This window comes from Apteryx mantelli, chromosome 4 (genome assembly GCF_036417845.1).
Source record: "Apteryx mantelli isolate bAptMan1 chromosome 4, bAptMan1.hap1, whole genome shotgun sequence".
NCBI classification, from domain to species: domain Eukaryota; kingdom Metazoa; phylum Chordata; class Aves; order Apterygiformes; family Apterygidae; genus Apteryx; species Apteryx mantelli.
This window is the reverse complement of record NC_089981.1, coordinates 18,616,740-18,637,676: the sequence shown is the minus strand read 5'-3', so window position 1 is coordinate 18,637,676 and position 20,937 is coordinate 18,616,740. Positions and strand designations below refer to the sequence as shown.

At 43.2% G+C, this 20,937-nt stretch overlaps 1 protein-coding gene across 8 annotated transcripts in view; it reads left to right on the top strand.

Annotated features, from left to right (window-relative positions):
• Positions 1-9,742: 9,742 nt before the first annotated feature.
• The window catches only part of BUB1B (BUB1 mitotic checkpoint serine/threonine kinase B), a 29,796-nt gene continuing 18,601 nt past the window's right edge, over positions 9,743-20,937 (top strand). For 6 of the 8 annotated variants that reach the window (XM_067295826.1, XM_067295825.1, XM_067295824.1 and 3 more), the window contains exons 1-13: positions 9,743-9,792; positions 10,530-10,692; positions 11,740-11,799; positions 12,079-12,223; positions 13,007-13,203; positions 13,306-13,484; positions 13,598-13,791; positions 15,788-15,882; positions 17,951-18,177; positions 18,468-18,574; positions 19,744-19,841; positions 20,104-20,156; positions 20,643-20,753. In XM_067295826.1, coding sequence (XP_067151927.1) covers positions 10,550-10,692; positions 11,740-11,799; positions 12,079-12,223; positions 13,007-13,203; positions 13,306-13,484; positions 13,598-13,791; positions 15,788-15,882; positions 17,951-18,177; positions 18,468-18,574; positions 19,744-19,841; positions 20,104-20,156; positions 20,643-20,753 — 1,609 coding nt within the window. In that variant the 5' untranslated portion in view covers positions 9,743-9,792; positions 10,530-10,549. Of the gene's footprint in view, positions 9,793-10,117; positions 10,143-10,529; positions 10,693-11,739; positions 11,800-12,078; positions 12,224-13,006; positions 13,204-13,305; positions 13,485-13,597; positions 13,792-15,787; positions 15,883-17,950; positions 18,178-18,467; positions 18,575-19,743; positions 19,842-20,103; positions 20,157-20,642; positions 20,754-20,937 lie in introns of those variants that run through there. The other 2 variants (XM_067295823.1, XM_067295820.1) reach the window with 2 other exon arrangements.

Genomic DNA, 20,937 nt, shown 5'->3' with positions numbered 1-20,937 from the left:
TACTCATCTGCTGGTGCTTCGCCGTCCTCTTGTTGGTGCTTTTTGACCTTATGTGTTGGCATGCTGTTTGAAGCCAGGCACCCTCAGTCTGCAAACTGTTCCTGACTGCTGCTGCTGCTGCTCCGGCTTCCCTCCGTTGGCGCACATTTGAAATCCCATCCTCTCCGTCAGGGTGCCACTCATGTGCCAGGCTCCCAGTTGGCAGTCTGTTCTTCTACAGACCCAGCTGCTCAATCTGTTCCCCTCGCAAACTCTTATGTTCCAGTTATTGCAAAAGTCGTAGAAAAAAAAAACAAAACAGAACTTAGTGCCTGTTAGGACAAATGTTACACAGCAGTAGTCGGAAGGAAAAAAAGTGTGTTCAGATGGCGCCATCACATGGGCAGCAAAGGCACCTTGCTTTAATTCAACACAACAGGAACGAGCTGGCAGAGAGCGGCGGTGTTTCTGCCAGCCCCTCGTTCAGCTCCAGCCTTCCCTCAGGGCCTTGCTGTGAACTGGGGTGTCCTGTCAGCAGGAAGGTTTTGCTGAACTTCCCATCTTTTTGGATAACAGCCTCACGCAAAGACAGTGTTGGTTTGCAGGACCTAATTACGATTTGTAGCATGAGTGCATGAATTACAGGGTTTTCCTTGGAAAACAAAACCACAATCAGTTTAAACGGTTAGATAAATTGTCTGAAAGCTGAATCTGACTTGGAGTTCAGTCACACTTGCCTTGGGCACCAAGGGCCTGGCTGGCCTGCTGGGGAACTGGGACTTTCTCCTACTGGTAACTGCAACAGAGCTGGGGAAGGGAAGGAGCCAAATCCTGGCACCTCCATGGCTGAAAGGAGGGTGTTGAAGGCTCCCATGGCCAGCCCCAAGCCAAAGCAAAAAGTGGGACTTGCAGGCTGTGTGGCTGAAACACTGCTGAGGCACAAAGATGGCTGGTGCTTGGGTCAGACCTGGACACCTAGGTCCACGCAGTGGGTAGCACTGCCTGCAAGGGCAACAGCACAAGCGTAGGCAAAAGGAGCCACTTCCTCCAAAAAGGAATAGTCTACTCCCAGGGATTTGGGGACATCAGCACCTCATCTTCCCCTGAAAATACTGGGGCCTCTCCCGCAGGTGGCTGTAGATAGGGCTCCTCCATAGCATACACTGGGCCCAGAGGTGCTGCTCATATTCAGGCACTTCCTCTCTGAGCCGCTCTCTGCTCATAACCCCTATGTTACCTGTCTGAGACCAAACCCAGTGCACCTCCCCAGGGGAATCCACCCCTCTGGGGACACAGGGGAGGGCTTAGGGTGTCATGATGGGTGCCTGGAGCAGTATCAGATTCAAACCAAGGGTGGGTGACAGTCCTTAGAAAGGTGTCCATGTAGGACCTCAGCATTTTGAGGGAGACGCTCTTTTTGATGTTCCCCAGTATCGATCTCCTGCTGACCGTGATCCCTTAAAACCCTCTCTGTTGGGCAGGCAGGAAGATGGGCAGCCTTATGAGCATGAGGCACCACTGTACTCTCAAATCCTTTCCCAAATGTATGACTCTTCCTGGGTGGGCATGAAACACCAGCCTTTCGGTTAACAGCTGAACACGCTCACTTGGCCAGAGCGTCTTAGTGGTGCAGATTTCTGTGTCAGGAGAGCCCCAAATGCTGAGGAAATGGGAGGGTCCCTGATTCCAACCCACATCCCAAGACCCAGGGAAAAGCAGAGCCAGATTTGTACCCCATTTCCCGTGGTGCAGGACAAACAGCAGCAAAGGAGGAAGGTGCATGCACTGATAAGGTGGTGGAGGTTAGTCCAGACGAGAAGTTCCTCTCTTTGAATGTGCTTTCCCCGACCCCTTGTGTAAATAGTGCCTGTGATCACATCTCCTCAGAAAGATTTTCCTTCTCCATCTGCTCTGCTCCTGGTGTTGGAGTGGGGGACAAATGTCACACGCACAGAAGAGCTGAGCCTCATGGTACTGTATGAAGGATTCAGAGCCTTAATTACTGCCACACACGCCTTTTACATGCCCCTCATAACTCAGCAAGGTAATCTCCACTGATGGCATATCTACCCTCATCTCTCTCACTCATAAGAGCAACCCCTCACATCTCTCTGCATTACGCCTGTAGTCCTCCTTACTCTTACTGCAGAATTAGTCTGGGGAATAGTCTACTCTGCAGTTTCAGCACAAACATAAGACTGTGACCGTACAAGAGTCTACTGAGAGGGGTTGTACCAACGAGGACTGCCCATTCCTATGCCTAAGAGCAGGCCCACAGCAGATCCTGCCCACTCGGGCAGAACAATAATCCCCCTGGCTTCAGGGATTTATGAGACAGTCACAGACCCACTGCTAACTCCCAACACCTCCCTATTAGGAGTATGAGCTCTTCTGCTGATATGCTACCAATGATATCCATCCATGATACCTGCCCTTCTGACCTCGATCTCTTCTAGAGTTCTTGAGCTGGTGCATTGCTTCAGACCTTTATGTTATTAAATAATCTCTCTCTCTCCTGATACTGATCAAGGACACAATACTGCTCATACCAGACTACACCCCCCTGCCAATTTTAAGTCTAATTATTCCGACTGCAGGAAAATCTTCCCTATATGGACTCCGTCCGTGGCTGCTGGGTCAAGCAAATGCTCCCTCTAGAACTGCTCATGCTGCAAGCTGAGGCTACAGTTGCCTGCAGCTGCCAGCACTTCCCAGGCAGAGGGGGTGGCCCACTGGACCTCTAGTGCAGTCCCCTGCTCTGAGGTGCCAGAAACCAGAGGTACCCAACGCCTGGGATCTCCTGATCCCCCTTCCACAGGAGTGCTTATTTCTTTTCCTGCTTTCCACTAGAGGACAAGCTCGGGAGGGAAATGGTGCCTCAGCGACCGCTTCCACAAGCCCTGGGAGTTTCACTCTGCCCCTCTGCCAGAGAGACTGGCAGCAGCCCCTCTCTGAGCATTGCCAGGGCAGGAGCAGGGCTTGGCAGGCATCTCGCAGCGCTCCAGTGGCTCAACCATGTGTCTCTAGCCTGGGCAGGTAGCACCTTTCCATCGCTGGGAAGGCAGAGCACCTGGCTGCAGGTGCTCCAACCTCTACTCCCTGGGCATGTGGGGCTGTTCTTGCTCTCCTTTCTGCCTCTCCTCCAGCATCCAGTGGGCAGCTGGAGCCAGCCTGCCCCAGCACCAGTTGAGCGAGTGCTGGGTGCTCCAGCAGCTCCTGTGCTTCTGGGAGCAGCAGTTCAGGTTGAGCATCAGGGATATGAGGGCAGGATGCTCTGAGGGCATCCCGAAGACCAGATTTCCCTGGGCCTGCAAGTGAAGGCCCTCAGCTTCATCTGTGACCAAATCCGGGGCTGGGGCTGTTGTTAACACCTGGGAAGGATCTTGTGGGGGCTTGCTACAGGGGCTTGCTCACATTCCCCACCTCCATCCCACAGTGTGCATGAACATGGAGCCCAAACACAGCAATGCACAGACAGACACACACAGAGAGCACTCGGAGCAGAAAACACACAAACACCATGGTGCATACACGCATGTGCACCACAGAGCAAGCACACACAGCGCACTAACACATGCAGCATGCTTAATGCGCACACGCACACAAAACCTGTATTCAGAAACGCAGTGCACACACATTGTGTGTGCACAGTCAAACACACCAGGGTGCACAAACAAGCACTTAACAGTGTGCACACACAGAACCACACACAGAGGCTCCACACTGCACAGACATGATGATGAAGGGACTCTGCAGGGAGAAGGGAAAAGCTGGGTTTAGCTGCCTTGTGTGAGGGTCCCTCATCTCCTCTGTGTGTGTTTGGTGCACTTGAATGGGGGGTCTTTGGGGCTGTGAAGGGAAGAACAGGGATCCCCTGTGTCAGGGTGGGAGCTGAGCCCTGAGCTGCTCCTTGCGTGCAGTGCTGGGGACTCACAGAGCAGAGCTGCAGGGCACCATGTCCCTGTGCAGGAGGCAGCACTGGGTATCAGGCATCCTGGGGTGGTGAAGTCAGGGGTGCCCAACGCTGGGTAAACACCACCGTCTGCCGAGGGAACAACCCCCTCCAACACAGCAGTACCATCCAGTGAGAGGGGAAGGGAAGATTTGGGGTGACAACTTTGGACTGAGGTACCTTACCTCTTCCAAAACTCAGCTCTGGGCTCCTGAGATGATTGTGAGACATCCATGGGAAGACAGTGCCACTGTGGGCATGGCCCTGAATCAGGTCACCGAGCAGGAAAGACTGACCAGACCCAAAGACTGACCAGACTCATGGACAGCTCTGGAGGGGAGGCAGGTCAGCAGGTGCTGCTGTCACTGCTGACCCCTCAGGTGTAGGGCTTTTAGCAAAGCTGGGCGGATGTAGGCTTTCCGGATGCTAAAATCCTGCTTTGAATGCAAAATAAAGACTATTGGTGACACCTCCTAGCCAGAGTGTCCAGCTTGTGCCTTGCAATATATTTCTCTGTAAAGACAAGTAATGGAAGAGAAGGTAAAAACCCCACACGCTCCGTTTTTTAACATTATTTAATATGAGAGAGATGGAGTGATTCATCCATCTGTATTTTCATCTAATTAATTCATAACATATGGGATAAAATGCTATCATGTTATATAATCCTCCATAACTTGAAAATATCATTAATCAAGAACATTGCATAAAATGACCTAAAATAGATGGTGCTAATATGGACTTGTCAGATCTGCTGGGAACTAAATAGTCGTAAACTTTACACACGTAGTTTCATGCACTTGCTTCTGCATAGATCCTTCTTCTGTCCAGGACTGAGAAGCATATAGCTGCTTAAGCTGAAGTGATTTTTTTGGTGGGAAATGAGCAGACAAGTATCTTTAAAATCTCATTCTTAAACTCCAAAGTCTTTCAAATGTGTTTGAAACTGCAGGTAGATTTAAGAAATCTTTCACTCCATCCGCATTCAAGTTCTGATTCTTATTTGTATACCAGCTTAGAATGATAATCATTTCATATCTGTTATGCAGGTCTATAAAAGGCCAAATCTGGTCATGGACTTGGGCTTTGAAGATCACAGAATCACAGAATCACTGAGGTTGGAAGGGACCTCTGGAGATCATCTAGTCCAACCCCCCTGCTCAAGCCGGGTCACCTAGAGCACATTGCACAGGATCGCGTCCAGGCGCGTTTTGAATATCTCCAGAGAAGGAGACTCCACCACCTCTCTGGGCAACCTGTTCCAGTGCTCTGTCACCCTCACAGTGAAAAAGTTTTTCCTCATGTTCAGATGGAAGTGTCTGTGTTTCAGTTTGTGCCCATTTCCTCGCGTCCTGTCGCTCGGCACCACTGAAAAGAGTCTGGTCCCATCCTCTCGACACCCTCCCTTCAGATACTTGTACACGTTGATAAGATCTCCTCTCAGCCTTCTCTTCTCCAAGCTAAACAGGCCAAGCTCTCTCAGCCTTTCCTCATAAGAGAGATGTTCCAGTCCCCTAATCATCTTTGTAGCCCTTCGCTGGACTTGCTCCAGTAGTGCCACATCCCTCTTGTACTGGGGAGCCCAGAGCTGGACGCAGTACTCCAGATGGGGCCTCACCAGGGCTGAGTAGAGGGGGAGAATAACCTCCCTTGACCTGCTGGCAACACTCTTCCTGATGCACCCCAGCATACCATTGGCCTTCTTGGCCACAAGGGCACATTGCTGCCTCATGCTTAACTTGGTGTCCACCAGCACTCCCAGGTCCTTCTCCGCAGAGCTGCTTTCCAGCAGGTCAACCCCCAACCTGTACTGGTGCATGGGGTTATTCCTCCACAGGTGCAGGACCCTGCACTTCCCTTTGTTGAACTTCAGGAGGTTCCTCTCTGCCCACCTCTCCAGCCTGTCCAAGTCTCTTTGAATGGCAGCACAGCCCTCTGGCGTATCAGCCACTCCTCCCAGTTTGGTATCATCAGCAAACTTGCTGAGGGTGCACTCTGTCCCTTCATCCAGGTCATTGATGAAGAAGTTAAACAAGACTGGAGCCAGGACTGACCCCTGGGGGACACGGCTAGCTACAGGCCTCCAACTAGACTCTGTGCCACTGATCACAACTCTCTGAGCTCTGCCATTCAGCCAGTTCTCAATCCACCTCACTGTCCACTCATCTAACCCACACTTCCTGAGCTTGTCTATGAGGATGCTATGGGAGACAGTGTCAAAAGCCTTGCTGAAGTCTAGGTAGACAACATCCACTGCTCTCCCCTCATCTACCCAGCCAGTCATTCCATCATAGAAGGCTATCAGATTGGTTAGGCATGATTTCCCCTTGGTGAAGCCATGCTGACTACTCCTGATCACCTTCTTGTCCTCCACATGCTTGGAGATGGCTTCCAGGATGAGCTGCTCCATCACCTTTCCAGGGATGGTTGCCTCTCTCTACTGATTATCTGACTGTTTTAGCCATGCAAAGATCAGTTAGAGCAGTATCTCTGATGGATGCAAAGTGCTAAGGAACAAATTACACAGAAGTAGGAGTCTTCAAGGCTTATTTGTTAGAGTTAAAAACCAAAGCAAACAAATAAAACACAACCTCTGATCAGCTTACTGCAGTTCTTCTCCACAGGTTCAAAATATTGGCTCACAGATTCACATTAATATTAGTTAAAGGACATAGAAACAGGAGTGAAAGCTGTTGCATAGCTTCCTCAGGAAAAAAACATTAATTCAAGAATCTGGATTCTCTAAATGTATAACAGACTTAAAAGTGACTCCTAACATATTGTATATAATGTGGGAATCTGGCTCAGATCAGTCCTTTTTTTCTTCTAATGTAATGCCAGCTCTAATCTTTGAAAAATATGTTGCAATGTGAGGTGTGCAATTGTTTCCATGTTTCTTTTTCCTGCACCAGCCTGGAATAACCCTCTGTGATCCAAGATGACCACGTGGAGCATAATTTGAAGAAGTTTGGTCCAACATTAGTTTAACCCTTGCTGAAACGGTAAAAAAACATATGTTGGCAGATGTGAAAAAAATCTGCAGGGGGAAAATAGCCGTTTCGGTGCGACAATGGTAGATCTGAATTTGAAATTACAGCCGGAGGCTGAAGGGAAGCTGAAATGCTCACAGATATGAATTACACAGCTGCCAAGGGATAAGATGCTCACCTCGTTTCTGAGCTTCGAGCACCCTCTTCTGGAGTAACATACACCAAAGAGATGGCCATTTCATTTTCATCCTCAGCCTCTAAATGAGGAAAGAAGTCACTTCCCTTCTCGGCTGCCAGTGCGAACTGTAAAACCTGAATCCAAATCAGCAGGCACAAACAGGGGGTTTGAAAAATCAAAAGGTAAAATACAGATATTCTACATCCAGGGAGTAACAGAAACAAAACCAGTTCCCAGATGTCAGAAAGTGCCCCCTGTTTATAACTGAATGACCCCATTGATTTCAGTAAGCCTTCATCGGCACAGCTGACAGCAAACCTCATTCCTTTGCCCTTTTTGCCTCTAATAGAAAAACAACTTTGGTACATGGTTAATTAGAGTGCCTGGGACAATCCTGGGGTTAGTTTTGAAATGTTGGAAGATACCTGGAGACCTGTTCTTTTTGTCTGCAGCATAGCAGAACTATCTACCATATATCTGAAGCAATAATGAACTCTGTTCTCTTCAATCACATAATCCAGAGAAAATTATACTTGACTTCAAAGAACAAGTTCCCAATGAATAATAAACTATTGTAAAAGACCTGTTTTAACCTGATTTGCCCTGGAGACACTGTGCCTTTAGCTTTGAAAGGTGCCCCCCCCCCCCCAAAAAAAAAAAGTCACTTCAATTTTATTCTGATTTGTATAATTTCTTTTTTCATTACTTGGTTGCTTAGTCCTAATAAAAGTGACCTCAGCAGACCTTTACATGAAAACTGAAAGAACAGCAATCAACTCCATCAAGCAGACTTAAAGCAAATTATGCCCTTTTAGTTTTTATAAATATATACTTTATCCAATCAACCAAAACAAAATAAAGCAGTCTGCCAAATAGATTTAAAGGAACAGATTTAGAACTATAATTAAAATTGAGGTTGTAGAAATGAGCTGCAGAGAGCAGTGACCCAGTTGTAATACTTAGATGGAAATTGCATTTGGAAAGCACAGTCCCATCTTGTGCTTCTAACAGAGGGAACCAGCCAAAAGATGACGTTGTTTAGAGATAGCAAAGGCAGTGGCTGAAGCAGGATGAAAAGAAGAACAAAGAGACCCTTTATTCTTGAAGCCTTTCCCTTTGTTACCCTTTTGCCTTGAAGGAAATGTGGATTCTTCTAAATTGCCTGTTCTCTCCATGTGTGCAAGGCATGAAGTACTTCTCCTAAAGCCTCCCCTCCAATGTCTCTTTCCCCTGTTCATGGCTCAACACAGCCAAATCTCAAATGTCAAATAAACACCAGACGGTTCTATAGTTTTATAAACACATGCTAACGGGACAACCTGATATACAAGATCTACTCATATCAACAGAGGCAATACTCACTATATGAAAGCTCTGCAGAAAAATGTAGGTGCAAGGATTGAAATTCAGATCTATGCAATAACATTAGCATTACAGGACATCTGAAACACTTCAGTCTGAACATGTTATATCTCAATGTGTCTTACCTTCTCCCCATGAGCTGCTCAAGAACTCTGCTTTCAAACTTTACCTTTTGCTCTTCAAATAGCTTAGAAAATGTAGTCAAGCTTGGGAAACAGTTATAATATAGGTTACTCCTCTCTGAAACTCCATGAGATGAAGGTCTTGGAGTGTTCCTGTAGTATATCAAAGGAAAGGCTGAAAAGGTAGTTGTACTCTCATGAAATTCTCAGCACTAAATGGGGTTTCCTGGTTTCTGAGTATTATGAAGCACCATCTAAGGCTAAACCTTTGCTGGTTTCTTTTGCATGCAACAGTGTTAACTCTGCAAAAAAAAGTCTTTGACTTATTGCATGGTATCATTTTCCTGAAGCATCCTATGTTGTCCCTTGGGAGTAGAATACTAATGAAGTTGGGTTAATGCTATTATCTATCATGTTAAAATAGATGGTTTTTTTGGAAACAGAAAGCTCAAGTTATCATGTTATGTGTTGTCCTCTATCTGTTTCTTCCCAGACTCATGGAGGAGCCCAAAAAGGATGACAAGGAGACTTGGGTCATTGCTCTGGACATATCTGAGTTTTCATTCCTGGACAGAACCTTAGACATTGAAAATTCAGTTGTGCTGTCGTCGTAAGAGCCTCAGCAGGCCTGCGCCAATTTGTATGCAGGCCATTCACTCCCACAATAGCGTAAAACATCTAATTTATATTAAATACTGCACAGAGAGGTTGTTGTGATGAATGACAGAGACTTAACTTCTGATTCTCACCTTGGTGGTAACCGGGATAAATTGAGATAAACACTTGCACGATAAACTTTAATGGAACCGCCGAAAAAGTTAAGAGACCATTTTATGCCTGATGTTATGCCTGGATTTATATGTCTTTCCACATGCATTACATATTTTGTTGTAGGACAAACACGTCAACCGCAGGAGAGAGGGTGCGGCGCTGCGCAGCCTCCCGCCCGCCTCGGGCGGACCCGCCAGGAGGCTGCGCCCCGCGGAGGTGCCGCCAGCGCCCGGGCCAGCGGCGAGAGCCGCCGGAGGGAAACTACAGCTCCCATCATGCAGCGCCGGCCCACGGTGCAGCCAATCGGCAAGGGGGCGCTGAACGCATTGGCCAATGGGGAGGAAGCTGGAGGCGGTTGAAGTTTGAATTTCGAAGGTGGCTGAGGTAAGGCTGTGGCTGTTGCGGTGCTAGCGCGTTCCCCACGGACTGCTGCGCTGTGTGAGTGCGGGGCTGGGTCGGGCGGTACCGCCGCACTTGGTTGCGTGTGGATGTGGGTTGTGGCGGGGCAACACGGGCTGAAGGACGCCTAATTTTTCCCTCCGCTGCCGAGAGGGCACGGGACCCCTCATCTCGGCGTGGAGGAAAGGGGCAGGGGGTGTGCATCCTGGGGAGAAGCCGCCATGCTCGACCCTGAGATCCGAGAGCGCTTTTCTGCAAGCCGCTCTGGAACCGTCTAGCAAACAGCCCCTTCTCCTTTCGTCCTGTGTCTCCTCATCCCCTCCGGTCGCAGCCTGGCCGCAGGGAGACAAGGGTCGAGTCTCTCCTGTGCTGCTAGCTCCCTCCGGCAGGTGAGGAGCCAGGAGTCCCGGCCCGGCTAACGGGGCTGCTGAGCCTCCCTTCGGCAGGAGATCACCGCCGATCCGCCTCAGCGAGGGGGGCGGAAGGGAACAGGCGGTGGGGAAGGAAACGCCTTATTGTGTCGCAGCTCCTCCTGCTAAGATCATCTGTCCGAGATTCTTGCCTATAAAGAGGTTCTTAGCTCTTGTTTCATATGTTTTCCATGAAAGGGGATCAAACACCTGATTTTCTCTAAAAGTTGGGGCCTAAATGATTGCTTAAGGCTACATGGGAAGTGTGTGGTGGATCAGCTAATTAAGCCCAGATCTGTCGGGTTTCAAGTTAGTACCCTGCCTAATGAATTGTGTATTTGCTCTATTGTTTCTTCATTAACACAGAGTTTAAGGGAGAGTTTGTCATGTCACAGGAGTGGAACGATGAGTGGGAGCTGAGCAAAGAAAATGTGCAGCCCCTCAGGCAGGGACGGGTCATGTCCACCTTGCAGGAAGCCCTGGCTCAGCAGGAGACCTCCATCCACACTGCTGTTCAACTCAAAAAACAGTGAGCAACGTTTGGACACCTTCTTCCCCCTTCCTGCCTTCTTATCAATTTTCCTATACCTCCTTTATCTCTACTAATCTCATGAGCATAAACAAAAGAGAACAGAAGAGCAAGAATTTTAGTAACTGGTGTCTATGCTGGCATCACACTACAGATATTTTAAGACTAATTGCTATGCATGCTGTACAGAGAGAATACTAGTGCCATGGATAATTCTATTTGTAGGTTAGCAATGGAGCATTTAAACTGCAAACACTAAGGAGATTTTATTGTGCTTTTAAATGTACTCATTAAGAGAAATAAGGTTACAGGGAGGAAGGTGGTTGGTGTTTTGTTTTTTTAACTTCCCAGTGGTAATCTGTCAAGTAAAACCACTGAAAGGGAGAGCAGAGTCTTTCATACAGTAATCTGTTGAAGCAGGTTATTTCTCCAGAGCTAAATACTTCCTAATATTGTGATGTCTGAGGGAGAAGTCATCATGTTGCAAAGATGGAATGATGTATGGGAATTGACCAAAGAGACCAGATGGTGACTGTCAGTGTGGCCACTTAATGTCTTCACTGTGCTCTGCAGTGCAGTTCTGTAGCTGTCTGATCAAGCATTTTCCATCATCCTGTGTAATCTAATCTCCTCCTTAACATAAATAAAGGATGTTTCATGGAAAAATGAAATTTTTCTTTGCGATCTTTCCATTTGCTAAAAACTTTTCAAAACAGAACAAGAATTCTGTCAAGGGAGATCGTATAAACTTTGGAATAGAAATTCTTTGAAGTATGCTTTGGAAAGGTTGTGCCAATGTCTCTGTTTTTGTAAAATATTTGTAAGTAATTTTTCTACCACTTCCATCCTGATGAAGGGTGCAAATGTTTATTTTTTTTTTTTTGATTCTTTGGGTCACAGTATAAGATCATGTCTAAATATATGATAACCTAACTTTTTTTATTGTGGACCTACAAGGTAGTATGAGTGGAGGTCTTAGTTTACACAGCAGGAGACACTTTTATAGTTTTACAAATGTCTTTATTGATTGGATAATATCTTTTCTAGAGAATTTGAATCAGAAATACGGTTTTACTCTGGAGATGATCCACTGGATGTCTGGGACCGGTAAGCTTCCTTTTATTTCAGAAGAATGAATGGAAAAGTTAGATCTATGCCACTAAAATGTTAGATTCCCTCATAAAAGCTTGAAGGAAATTATTTTAATTTAATGCTAAACTTGTTAAAAGAGCAATTCTATAACAAATTTTTTTTGGGGGGGGAAGTAATCTGTAGTGTCTGTTTCAGTACTATGCCTGTTTTCTGTCTCTCTCCTAACATTATACAGAAACAGAGGCCGTGTATTTTATCCAGAACTAACTTCCTATGATTATATTCTGTCTCTAGGTACATCAAGTGGACAGAGCAAACATTCCCCCAAGGTGGAAAGGAGAGCAATCTCCCAGCAGTATTGGAAAGGGCTGTGAAAGCACTCAATGAACAGCAGAGATACTACAAAGATCCCCGCTATCTTAATCTCTGGCTCAAGTTTGTAAGTGTTTTGTGAATATTTCTTGGGTGCTGCTCTTTCTTGATACTTTGGGATATAATTTGCACATAGCTAAGCTGAATTTCTTAATAACAGAGTCAAAGAATATGCTTTGCCACTAGTGCAATATTAGGAGTATCTCTCTGCAAATGTGTTATCTACTCTTCAGTTCCACTTCTCACTTTTAATAGCATCTTCAAGTGTTTTTCAGGATCGTTCAGTTTGGACAGCTACAAACTTCTTCAGTTTTCTATTGCAAAACTAAGTTGAGTGTTCTGGTCTTGCCTGTCTGCTTTACTATGTTTTTTTTTGTTTGTTTGTTTGTTCTGTTTTCTTAAAGGGTCACTTTTCTCTAGGTTTAGCTCTCTGAGCTGATTTACCAGTTCCTATATTGATTAGAAATATATTGTACTTATCTAAAGATAAAATCACTATTCTCACAAATACTAATGTGCCATACTTCAGAAACTGAATTATCTCAGATGAAAGTTCTAAGAAATGACTGACTCTGAATATGTAGGCTAGAATTAAGGGAGTGGTTATAATATTGTCAAATACGTACATGCAGTCAGAGGTCTTTCTCATTATCATTCTTCCCCTATTGAATTTCTTTCCTTTATCTTATGTATTGTGATATGATACAATCATATGTCCTGCCTCTGGAACTGTTCCTGTAAGACTTGTATTTAAATCAATAGGGGTCATGAAGGAGCATCAAAAAGCAGGTGTTGACTTGGAATCCTTTTGTAGTTCAATGCAATTATAAAAATACTTTGGATATTTCAGGGGAATTGTTGTAATGAGCCCTTGGATCTGTACAGTTATCTACATAGCCAGGAAATTGGCACAACACTGGCGCTACTCTATATCACATGGGCAGAAGAACTTGAGGCTAGAGGAAGCTTTAAGAAAGCAGACTTAATATTCCAGGAAGGTATTCAGCGTAAGGCTGAGCCTTTGGACAAGCTCCAGTCCCATCACAGGTAAGCTTCCCCCTAAAGGGGGGAACTTGGACTATTTTTAAGTGCTTGAGTGGATACCTGGTAGGGTGAAGTTTTATGCTGACTTTTCCAATATTTTTGCAGGCAGTTTCAGGCCCGTGTTTCTCGGCAGACACTACTGGGGCTTGAGGAAGCTGCTGATGAAAAAGACCCGGATCTTCTGGGAACTGCAGAACCTCAGAGAAGCTCATTGGCAGATCTAAAAGGCAGGGGGAAGAAAAAAGTGATAGCACCAATTAGTCGTGTGGGAGATTCACTTAAAGGTACATTCATTTGGTGAAACCACATGTCCTTGGAAGAATAATACACTTTTGTGAAACTTGCATCTGAGTATGGTAGGCTAAAGGTTAGTCTGCATAATTCTCCTTGCTTATAGCCATGAACCGAAACAGAAGCTTACAGAATCCAACTTCTCAGCAGCTTTCAAATAGTCTACGTTTTGCTGTGTTTGATGAAAATTCAGCTTCTGGAGCTGGGATTCCTGTACTTACCCCTCAGCCATGGGCAGCACCTCCAGCTCCAAAGGCGAAGGAGAATGAATTAAGTGCAGGACCTTGGAACTCTGGCAGGGTAAGGAATCTCAAGTTGGGCTGGTAAAAAAGAAGGTGGGTGTAAGTCGATGACTTCTCTTAATTCCCTGGGAAAAAGGTCATGCTTCCCCTTACACCAGATTTGTGTTTACTGGTAACTGTAGAACTTTCTAGTTTCTTCCTGAAGCCATCCCATGTAGTCAAGGTAGACAAGCTGGCCTTGCTAGCATAGTTTTAAAAATTCTGCAGCTTCGTAAATCAAGAAATTCTAATTCTTGCTAACCAGGAAGATCCGTAGAGGTGTCTTGCCAACCTGTTTGGAGAGCAGGAAAGGACTATAAGAAGAAAAAGACACTAGCCAAAGAAAGGGAGAGAAGCTAAACATCAGTTACTTCTGCGAACCATGAGAGCAAGAGTTAAATTGATATTGTACAATACAACCTGAAGGAAGAACTTGTTACCCATGTTCTTATGAAAATGAGGCATGTGCAGTATTCTGCAAATCTGCTTTGAGGAGCTGATGAGGGAAGAATCGTAGTCCAGAAAAGTGGAGATCAAAGGAACTGAAAACAGCTGTGTCAGTGGAATACCTGTCCTAGCAATATAGGGCATCTTGCAGGTAGATGAAAATAGCAATGTCAGAAAGTAGGTTCTAACTGTTTAATCTGATGCTGGAGGCATGAGAAGCTGTGCTAAGGGTGTTTAAATCATTCTTCTAGAGAAACGATCCAAGACATTATTTGAAAAAAAAACCTGAAGCCTATGAAATCAAGTTTGGTTTATAGGTCCTTAGATAATCCCTAGTGCTTCTCTGTCCTTTGCAGGATAGACAGGAAAAATGTAAAGTAATCAGAAGATTAAAAATATTTGAGACTTATCACTGTAGAAGCCTGATGCTTAGAAATAAAAACTAAGGGGTGATGAGCAAAGGGCTAAAATTTATGGAAACTCCAGGAGGAATTGCTGCCAGATGACAAGCAACTTGATTAAGTGAACGGAACAGTTTACAGTAAATCACAGGTTTAATTTAGTTGAGAAGAATGAGAAGGAAAAATCATTAATGTGAAACCTTTTTTGGTTGCTGTTCACACTTTGGTTCAGGCTGCTTAATGCATCCATTTTGGTCCCCAAATACTTGTGTCCTATCTGTTACCCCTTTCATGCGGTTTGTTATTTGTTAGATGCCACTAAAAAAAAAAAAACCTGCAACTAACAGAAGAGTTGAGTGAAAGGGAATTAAAAAAAGAGTCAAGTATGGTGCTCATTCTAGCAGAATAATTTTTTGTGAACACTTTATGATGTATTAAAAGCTACACAAAGGAAAGAGGTTTGTCTGTGGCTGCCAGAATGAAGATGGTTGAATATACAGTTGTATGAAAGATAGTGGAAAACACAAACCAATCTGTAAAATATCTCCACTACGTAAGTTTTTCTGCCTGAGAATTTCGGGGAATTTCAAATAAGCAGATGAGAATAAAATGTTGGCAGACTAAATTCCATCTGTCTTCTCTTTAATAACCGACTCCAAAAGCAGTTACTCTTAAGGGATTTTTGTGGTGTTGGAATGGCCCCTGAGAGGAAAATGGAGAAGTCTGGAGGCTCTTTGGAGGCAATAGAGGAGATTAATATTAAAGAATTGGAACAATCAATCTTGAATTAGAAAAATACGATTGTAGCCTCTCTGGAAAACAAATGAGGAACAACTGGAATGCCCTGCTTTGCTTTCCCTCAGTGTAACAAAGAAACTAGGTTTTGTTGAGGATGTGGAGGTGGGCATTATGTGTTTAACTTTTCTAGGTGCTAGTGCCCAGCTGAAGATTTCTACCTGGTTAAGGTATCAGAAGGGAATTAGTCTTGTGAATCAGCCTTGGGGGAAGTGAGTGTGTGTGTATATATGCATACTTATATGTATATATTTTTTTAATAAGAAAAACTAGCAGAGCCAAGGACTGGGAAAATGGAGATTCAGAGAATAAAGGAATGTAGAGTTTAAAAATGAATTTTTAAGCTGCCAACATTGACTCTTTCTCCCTCAGCGTCCTCGCAGTAGTGCTAATTCTGGTATGGAAGTGCCCTGTGCATTGCCTAACTTCACCCCGTACGTGGAAGAGTCAGCTCAGCAACAAGCAATGTGAGTCTTCACCTTAGTTTGAAATGGGAATATGCATTTGAAATTTTTTCAAAGCTGCTTCATAAGATTCTGACTCTTTTGACTGAGTAGTCAAACCTCTAGCTATACAAAGATTTAAAATTGGTCAACCTGGGAATTATCAGTGTTTTAGCTGCACAGCAGAGGCTTCAGAGGAGAATTCATAGGGACATGAAAAGTATTTGACTGTCAATGCCCATTATTTGGCAATCTGTGTCATGTCTGTACCTGGTAAATAGGTTAAATAGTTACTGGTTTAACTTGGTATGTTTACACAAAACCACAGTTACCTCTCTTAGGATACTGTTTGTTGTGAAAGCAGTCCCAAATTGATACAGGCTTATTGCTGTTTTCCTCTATCTTGGGAACTTTATGCTGACTTTAAATGGAGTTTTATTCTGAAACAAGCTATCAAAGTTTCCATGACAACAGTGTTGCTTAGGTTATGGAGGAGCAGGCTGTTTTCCTGACGCTACCTTCTTCTTTGTACAGCGCTCACTGAAATGCTGATAAATCCCAGGAGATGGGCTAGCTCCATTTTGTTACAGTAGGGAAAAAATGCATCATTTTGAAAAGCTGATTACCTTTCTTTTTCTGGTGGCTAATGAGGGCTGTAGTGTAAGCATGGATTCTTTCTAACAGAGGGCTGAAAAAGAATGTTTGTTACGGTTTCAATATGACAGATACTGATATTACAGATTGCTTCCTTGATTTTGAATATATAATCAAAGAATGTTGAGAGGTAGCTAACAGTAAATTTTTTCCCATGGGATTTGTGTGTTGCATGTGGACTGCAGAGTAGCTCTGACCAAAGGCATACCATAGTTTTAGAATATGTAAAACATTAAGATAGTCTAAACTATAAAACTATTTCTTGCTCCTGGAAGTCAGTAATACCATATAATTAGATCTCCTGACATGCTGGTCTCTCTTAGATGAGGACTTACTATTTACAGAAGGCAGCCGCTGTCTACACAGGGGAAAAGAAAGGAATGGGTGGGAGTTGAGCATCATGTTTTAAACATGAATTTGCTAAATTAGTTGTAAGTAGCTTAGGCAGAGAGTTTGTTTGTAGCTTTATACTATGTAGAGTTTAAAGAGTTTAAAAGTAGACCTTTTTTGGCTTTTGAGTCCATTGCCTCATGTTGCAGCAGTCAACTACTGTAGATGGAAAGAGGTGTGTTGACACAGTGTAAAGATGTTACAAATCATGTTATCAAGTGTCATCCAGAAGTTTGAGTAGAAGGACCCCATAGTGACCTAGCTAATTAACCCCTTCCATCCCACCCTGCTGAAGAGGGGAGGTAGGAGGGAAAACACTTAAACCCAACTGTTAGTGCATTTTGTGCCTCATAGTCTCTGAACTGGTCTTAGGGTTGTGAGTCCATTTAGAGGTGAAACTTAATAGAGTTTTCTTAGCAATGTCTTTTTAACTGTTTTGAATTAACTAATCGCCCAAACCATAATTAAACATATTTCTCATTGAGTTTTTGCAGTTACTGATGTATGGATAACTGGGAAATTACTTTCTGTCATTCAGTATGCAGAACACTTTTCCTTGAGCAACCTCTAGTTTTATTGCATCTTAAACTTTTTTTTTTTTTAGTCTCAAATAGCAAGCCCAATCTAGTTCAAGATCTTTCATTTTTAAGGTCTGCTAATTCTTAAGGTAAACTCTGTTTTGGAGGATGATTAGGGACTTCTCACCTGTGCATTCACACAGATCACAGGAGCTAAAGTAAAAATAAATCCCACTCCAGAATGCACAGCAATTTAGAGTATCATAAGAATTTTATTTTCTTTTGGCTGGGCCTTATTATCACTTTTTTCTTGTTTTTTCTGGTTTACACAATTATGAGTCAATGTATTTCTCTTTCTGTGCTATCATTGCATTTTTCTTTCTTGTTTTGTTTGTCTATCAATTGATCAGAATGTCTTTTAGGCTGTTCTGCAGCTAGATTCTGAAATTAGCTCTTTTTTCACCAGTACTGGCTTTTCTTTGTGACAGTGAAGTTCATAAGCCCCAAATATTAACTTCTTGTTTCTTCAGGACTCCTTGCAAAATTGAACCCAGCATAAACCATGTTTTAAGTGCTCGCAAACCTGAGAAAGAGGAGGATCCGCTACAGCGAGTGCAAAACCATCAGCAGGATACTCAGGAAAAGAAAGAGATGGTGATGTATTGCAAAGATAAAGTTTATGCTGGAGTGGAAGAATTTTCTTTGGAAGAGATTCGAGCTGAAATCTACAGAAAGCAAGCAAAAAAGAAAACAGAAGGTATGCCTCAAAGTGGGATGACTTAAGGCTTCCTGAGGCAAAATCATAAAATTGTACTCTTGGTTTTTATTGGTATGCCAGTTTCTTACTGCAGCTGCTGTTCCACTGGAACAGTTATTTTAGCCACTCTGAGGTATAGAGAAAGCAACACAGTTGACAGCTTACCATTATAGCCCAGGGAACAGGGAAAGGACACCAGAGGTTTTAACCTCCTTTATGAAGTATTTAGCCTTTAGCCACAGCTTGCATCTGAAATATGCATGGTGTCTTACCAGCTTTTCATTCTTTAGAGGAGATGCAGGCCATAGCACAGAAGAAGGAAGAGATGCAAAGAAAAATTGAGGAGCTGGAGAAGAAACTGAAGAAAGATGACAAGCAGCAACAACCACATGAACAGGTATTGACCTCTTCATTTATCTGCTCTCCTGCAAATAGCTACTATTTTAAGTGATAGTGCTAGTGGAAGAATATCTAATAAGTTTCTTGGCTAATACTTCTTCCTTTCTTGGAAAGGATGCTGCAGTCAATTGTACACATTCATTTACTGGGTGACACTTCCAATGTAAGTTCAAACAAATATTCCCCAGCATTCACTACAGGGGTGTAAAATCAAAAGCTTTAATCTTGTGGTGTAACTTAACAATACTGGTGAAATTATTTAGGAATCGGGCAAGATAATTTATGCTAAGATATAAACTTCTAAATTATTTAATAAAAGTCTGCTGAGTGCTTAAGGGTAAATGACTCCTTAAACTCTAATCACCAGTGGTTTCCTTCTATCTAGAGAAGTTAGTAATGCAAAAGAAGCCAGAAGGAGCTGAAGCTAGGGAAATGAGTAAAGGGTGGCAAAGCAATATCTGATTCTTGCTTCCAAAACTTATAGACAGTAGTACACTTATCATGCATTAGATCTTTTTTAATGTTCAGAACAGTCTAGAGCAGAGACCCTTCTAATTTTACTTAAATACTAAGCAAGTATACTTTGCTCTATCGTTGTCAGGTATTGCTTAACTAGTTGGAAAGCAACCTGCTATTTTTGTGTGTTGACAGCAATTTTAAACCCCAGTTTTCGTGTAGGTTGCAAATCACAAGTAAAAGTTAATAATTTTAAAGCTTTTCTTGTTCCTGACTGTATCAGTTGGGCTAATAAAATATGTTCTCCCCTCTGTCCCTTCCAAAACGTTGTATTAGTAATAGATATGTTTTAAATGATGAAATGCAAAATGTTCTGAATTTGATGCAAGTTATGTAACTGCTTACAAACACATTCAATAGATGCAGTATAGCCTCTTGGTTAACAAAAATACCACGTGAAAGTTTTATATAGTTGTAAAGAGTAAAATCTGTGTGTGGTAGGGATTTGTTTGTTTAGTAGAGTAAAAGAAAACAAAGAGAATGAACTTTCTCATGCAAGTAAATTAAGTTCAAACAAAAATGGCTAAAGACACTTATTAATCCATCAAGGCTTTTATGACCTACGCAAGATTATCATAGTATTCTTGGAACTTTCTTGCATGGCTTGTGATTTCATCAATGTGGAACCAAAATATGCTCCTGTTCCTATAGCCGGCAGAGACAAGAGAGTCTTCACCACCTTTGGGACTGCAAGAAATTGCTTTCTCCAGTGCAACAGAACTTGGAGAGAAACAGCCTTGCTTGCAAAGGTAGTATAGATTTTCTTTGCAGGCAATGAGAAAATTTGTGGGGATGACTAGTTATGGGTAGCATGGATCATTAACAGAAAACCTGCTTTCGTATAGAGAAAGGGTATCCTTAGGCCTCAGCCTATAAACAGAATCTGAAATCTTCAAAGAATTAGTTTCTTACAGCTAGTATAAGACAACCTGGCTTGCTTTTTTACTAAGTCTACTTATGTTTTGTGAAAGTGTGTAAAATATAAGAAACAAGTTTGTGTCTTGTTCACAGTGAATCCCAGCTGTCAGAAGATACTCAACTGCATAAACCAGCTTCTTCCAAGAGTAAGTATTATTTAAATCTTTACCATTTAGGAGAAGGTTGTACTGAAGGAAAGTGTTCTTTCAGATGAATAGCAAAAACCTACAACAAACTAAAAACCAAAGCCTGGGTGGATTAGAAGAATGAAAATAAGAATGTGCTAATGTCAATTGCCTGAGCGTCTGAGGCACTTGGTGAAGAGATCTGCTGTTGTTTGAAGAAACTTTCAATCAGAAGAGCTTTTTTTTTTTTAATAGTTGAAGAGCTTTCTTCATTTTCTTGTATGCAATTTTACTAAAACTCATTTATTATTTAAAAAAAAAAAAAGAAAAATATTCAAACTACTCTTAAGATTGATACCATCTTTAGTCCTTTGTTTGAGGATTTGGTAGCAGTCTACAACTGGAAACTGTTTATCTATTTGCTGTATTCTAAATTCTGTTGTTGGGAAGAGTGCATGCTGAAGAAATTTACTTTTGATCTGAGCCGACTACTGTGCCTTTTGACAGAGGTTATCCAGTCTCCTGATGTATGCCCAGGTATGCAGGGAGGGAGTGTGTTTTTGGACTCTGAGGATGAACAGGAAGATCAGGGAGCTGAAGCCAGCCTGAGTAAGAAAGGTAAAGATATTTATGTGTTTCTTTGACATGACAAAACCAAGCTGGCTTTGTTTGTTTGTTTGAACACTCTCTCTCTGCCCATAAGATTCTTTAAACAGTTCTGTAACTTCCTGCTAGGAGTAGTACTTTTAAATGTTTTAAGAAGTATCGGATATGCTGTTGTGGAAAAACTGTTGATGTAAGA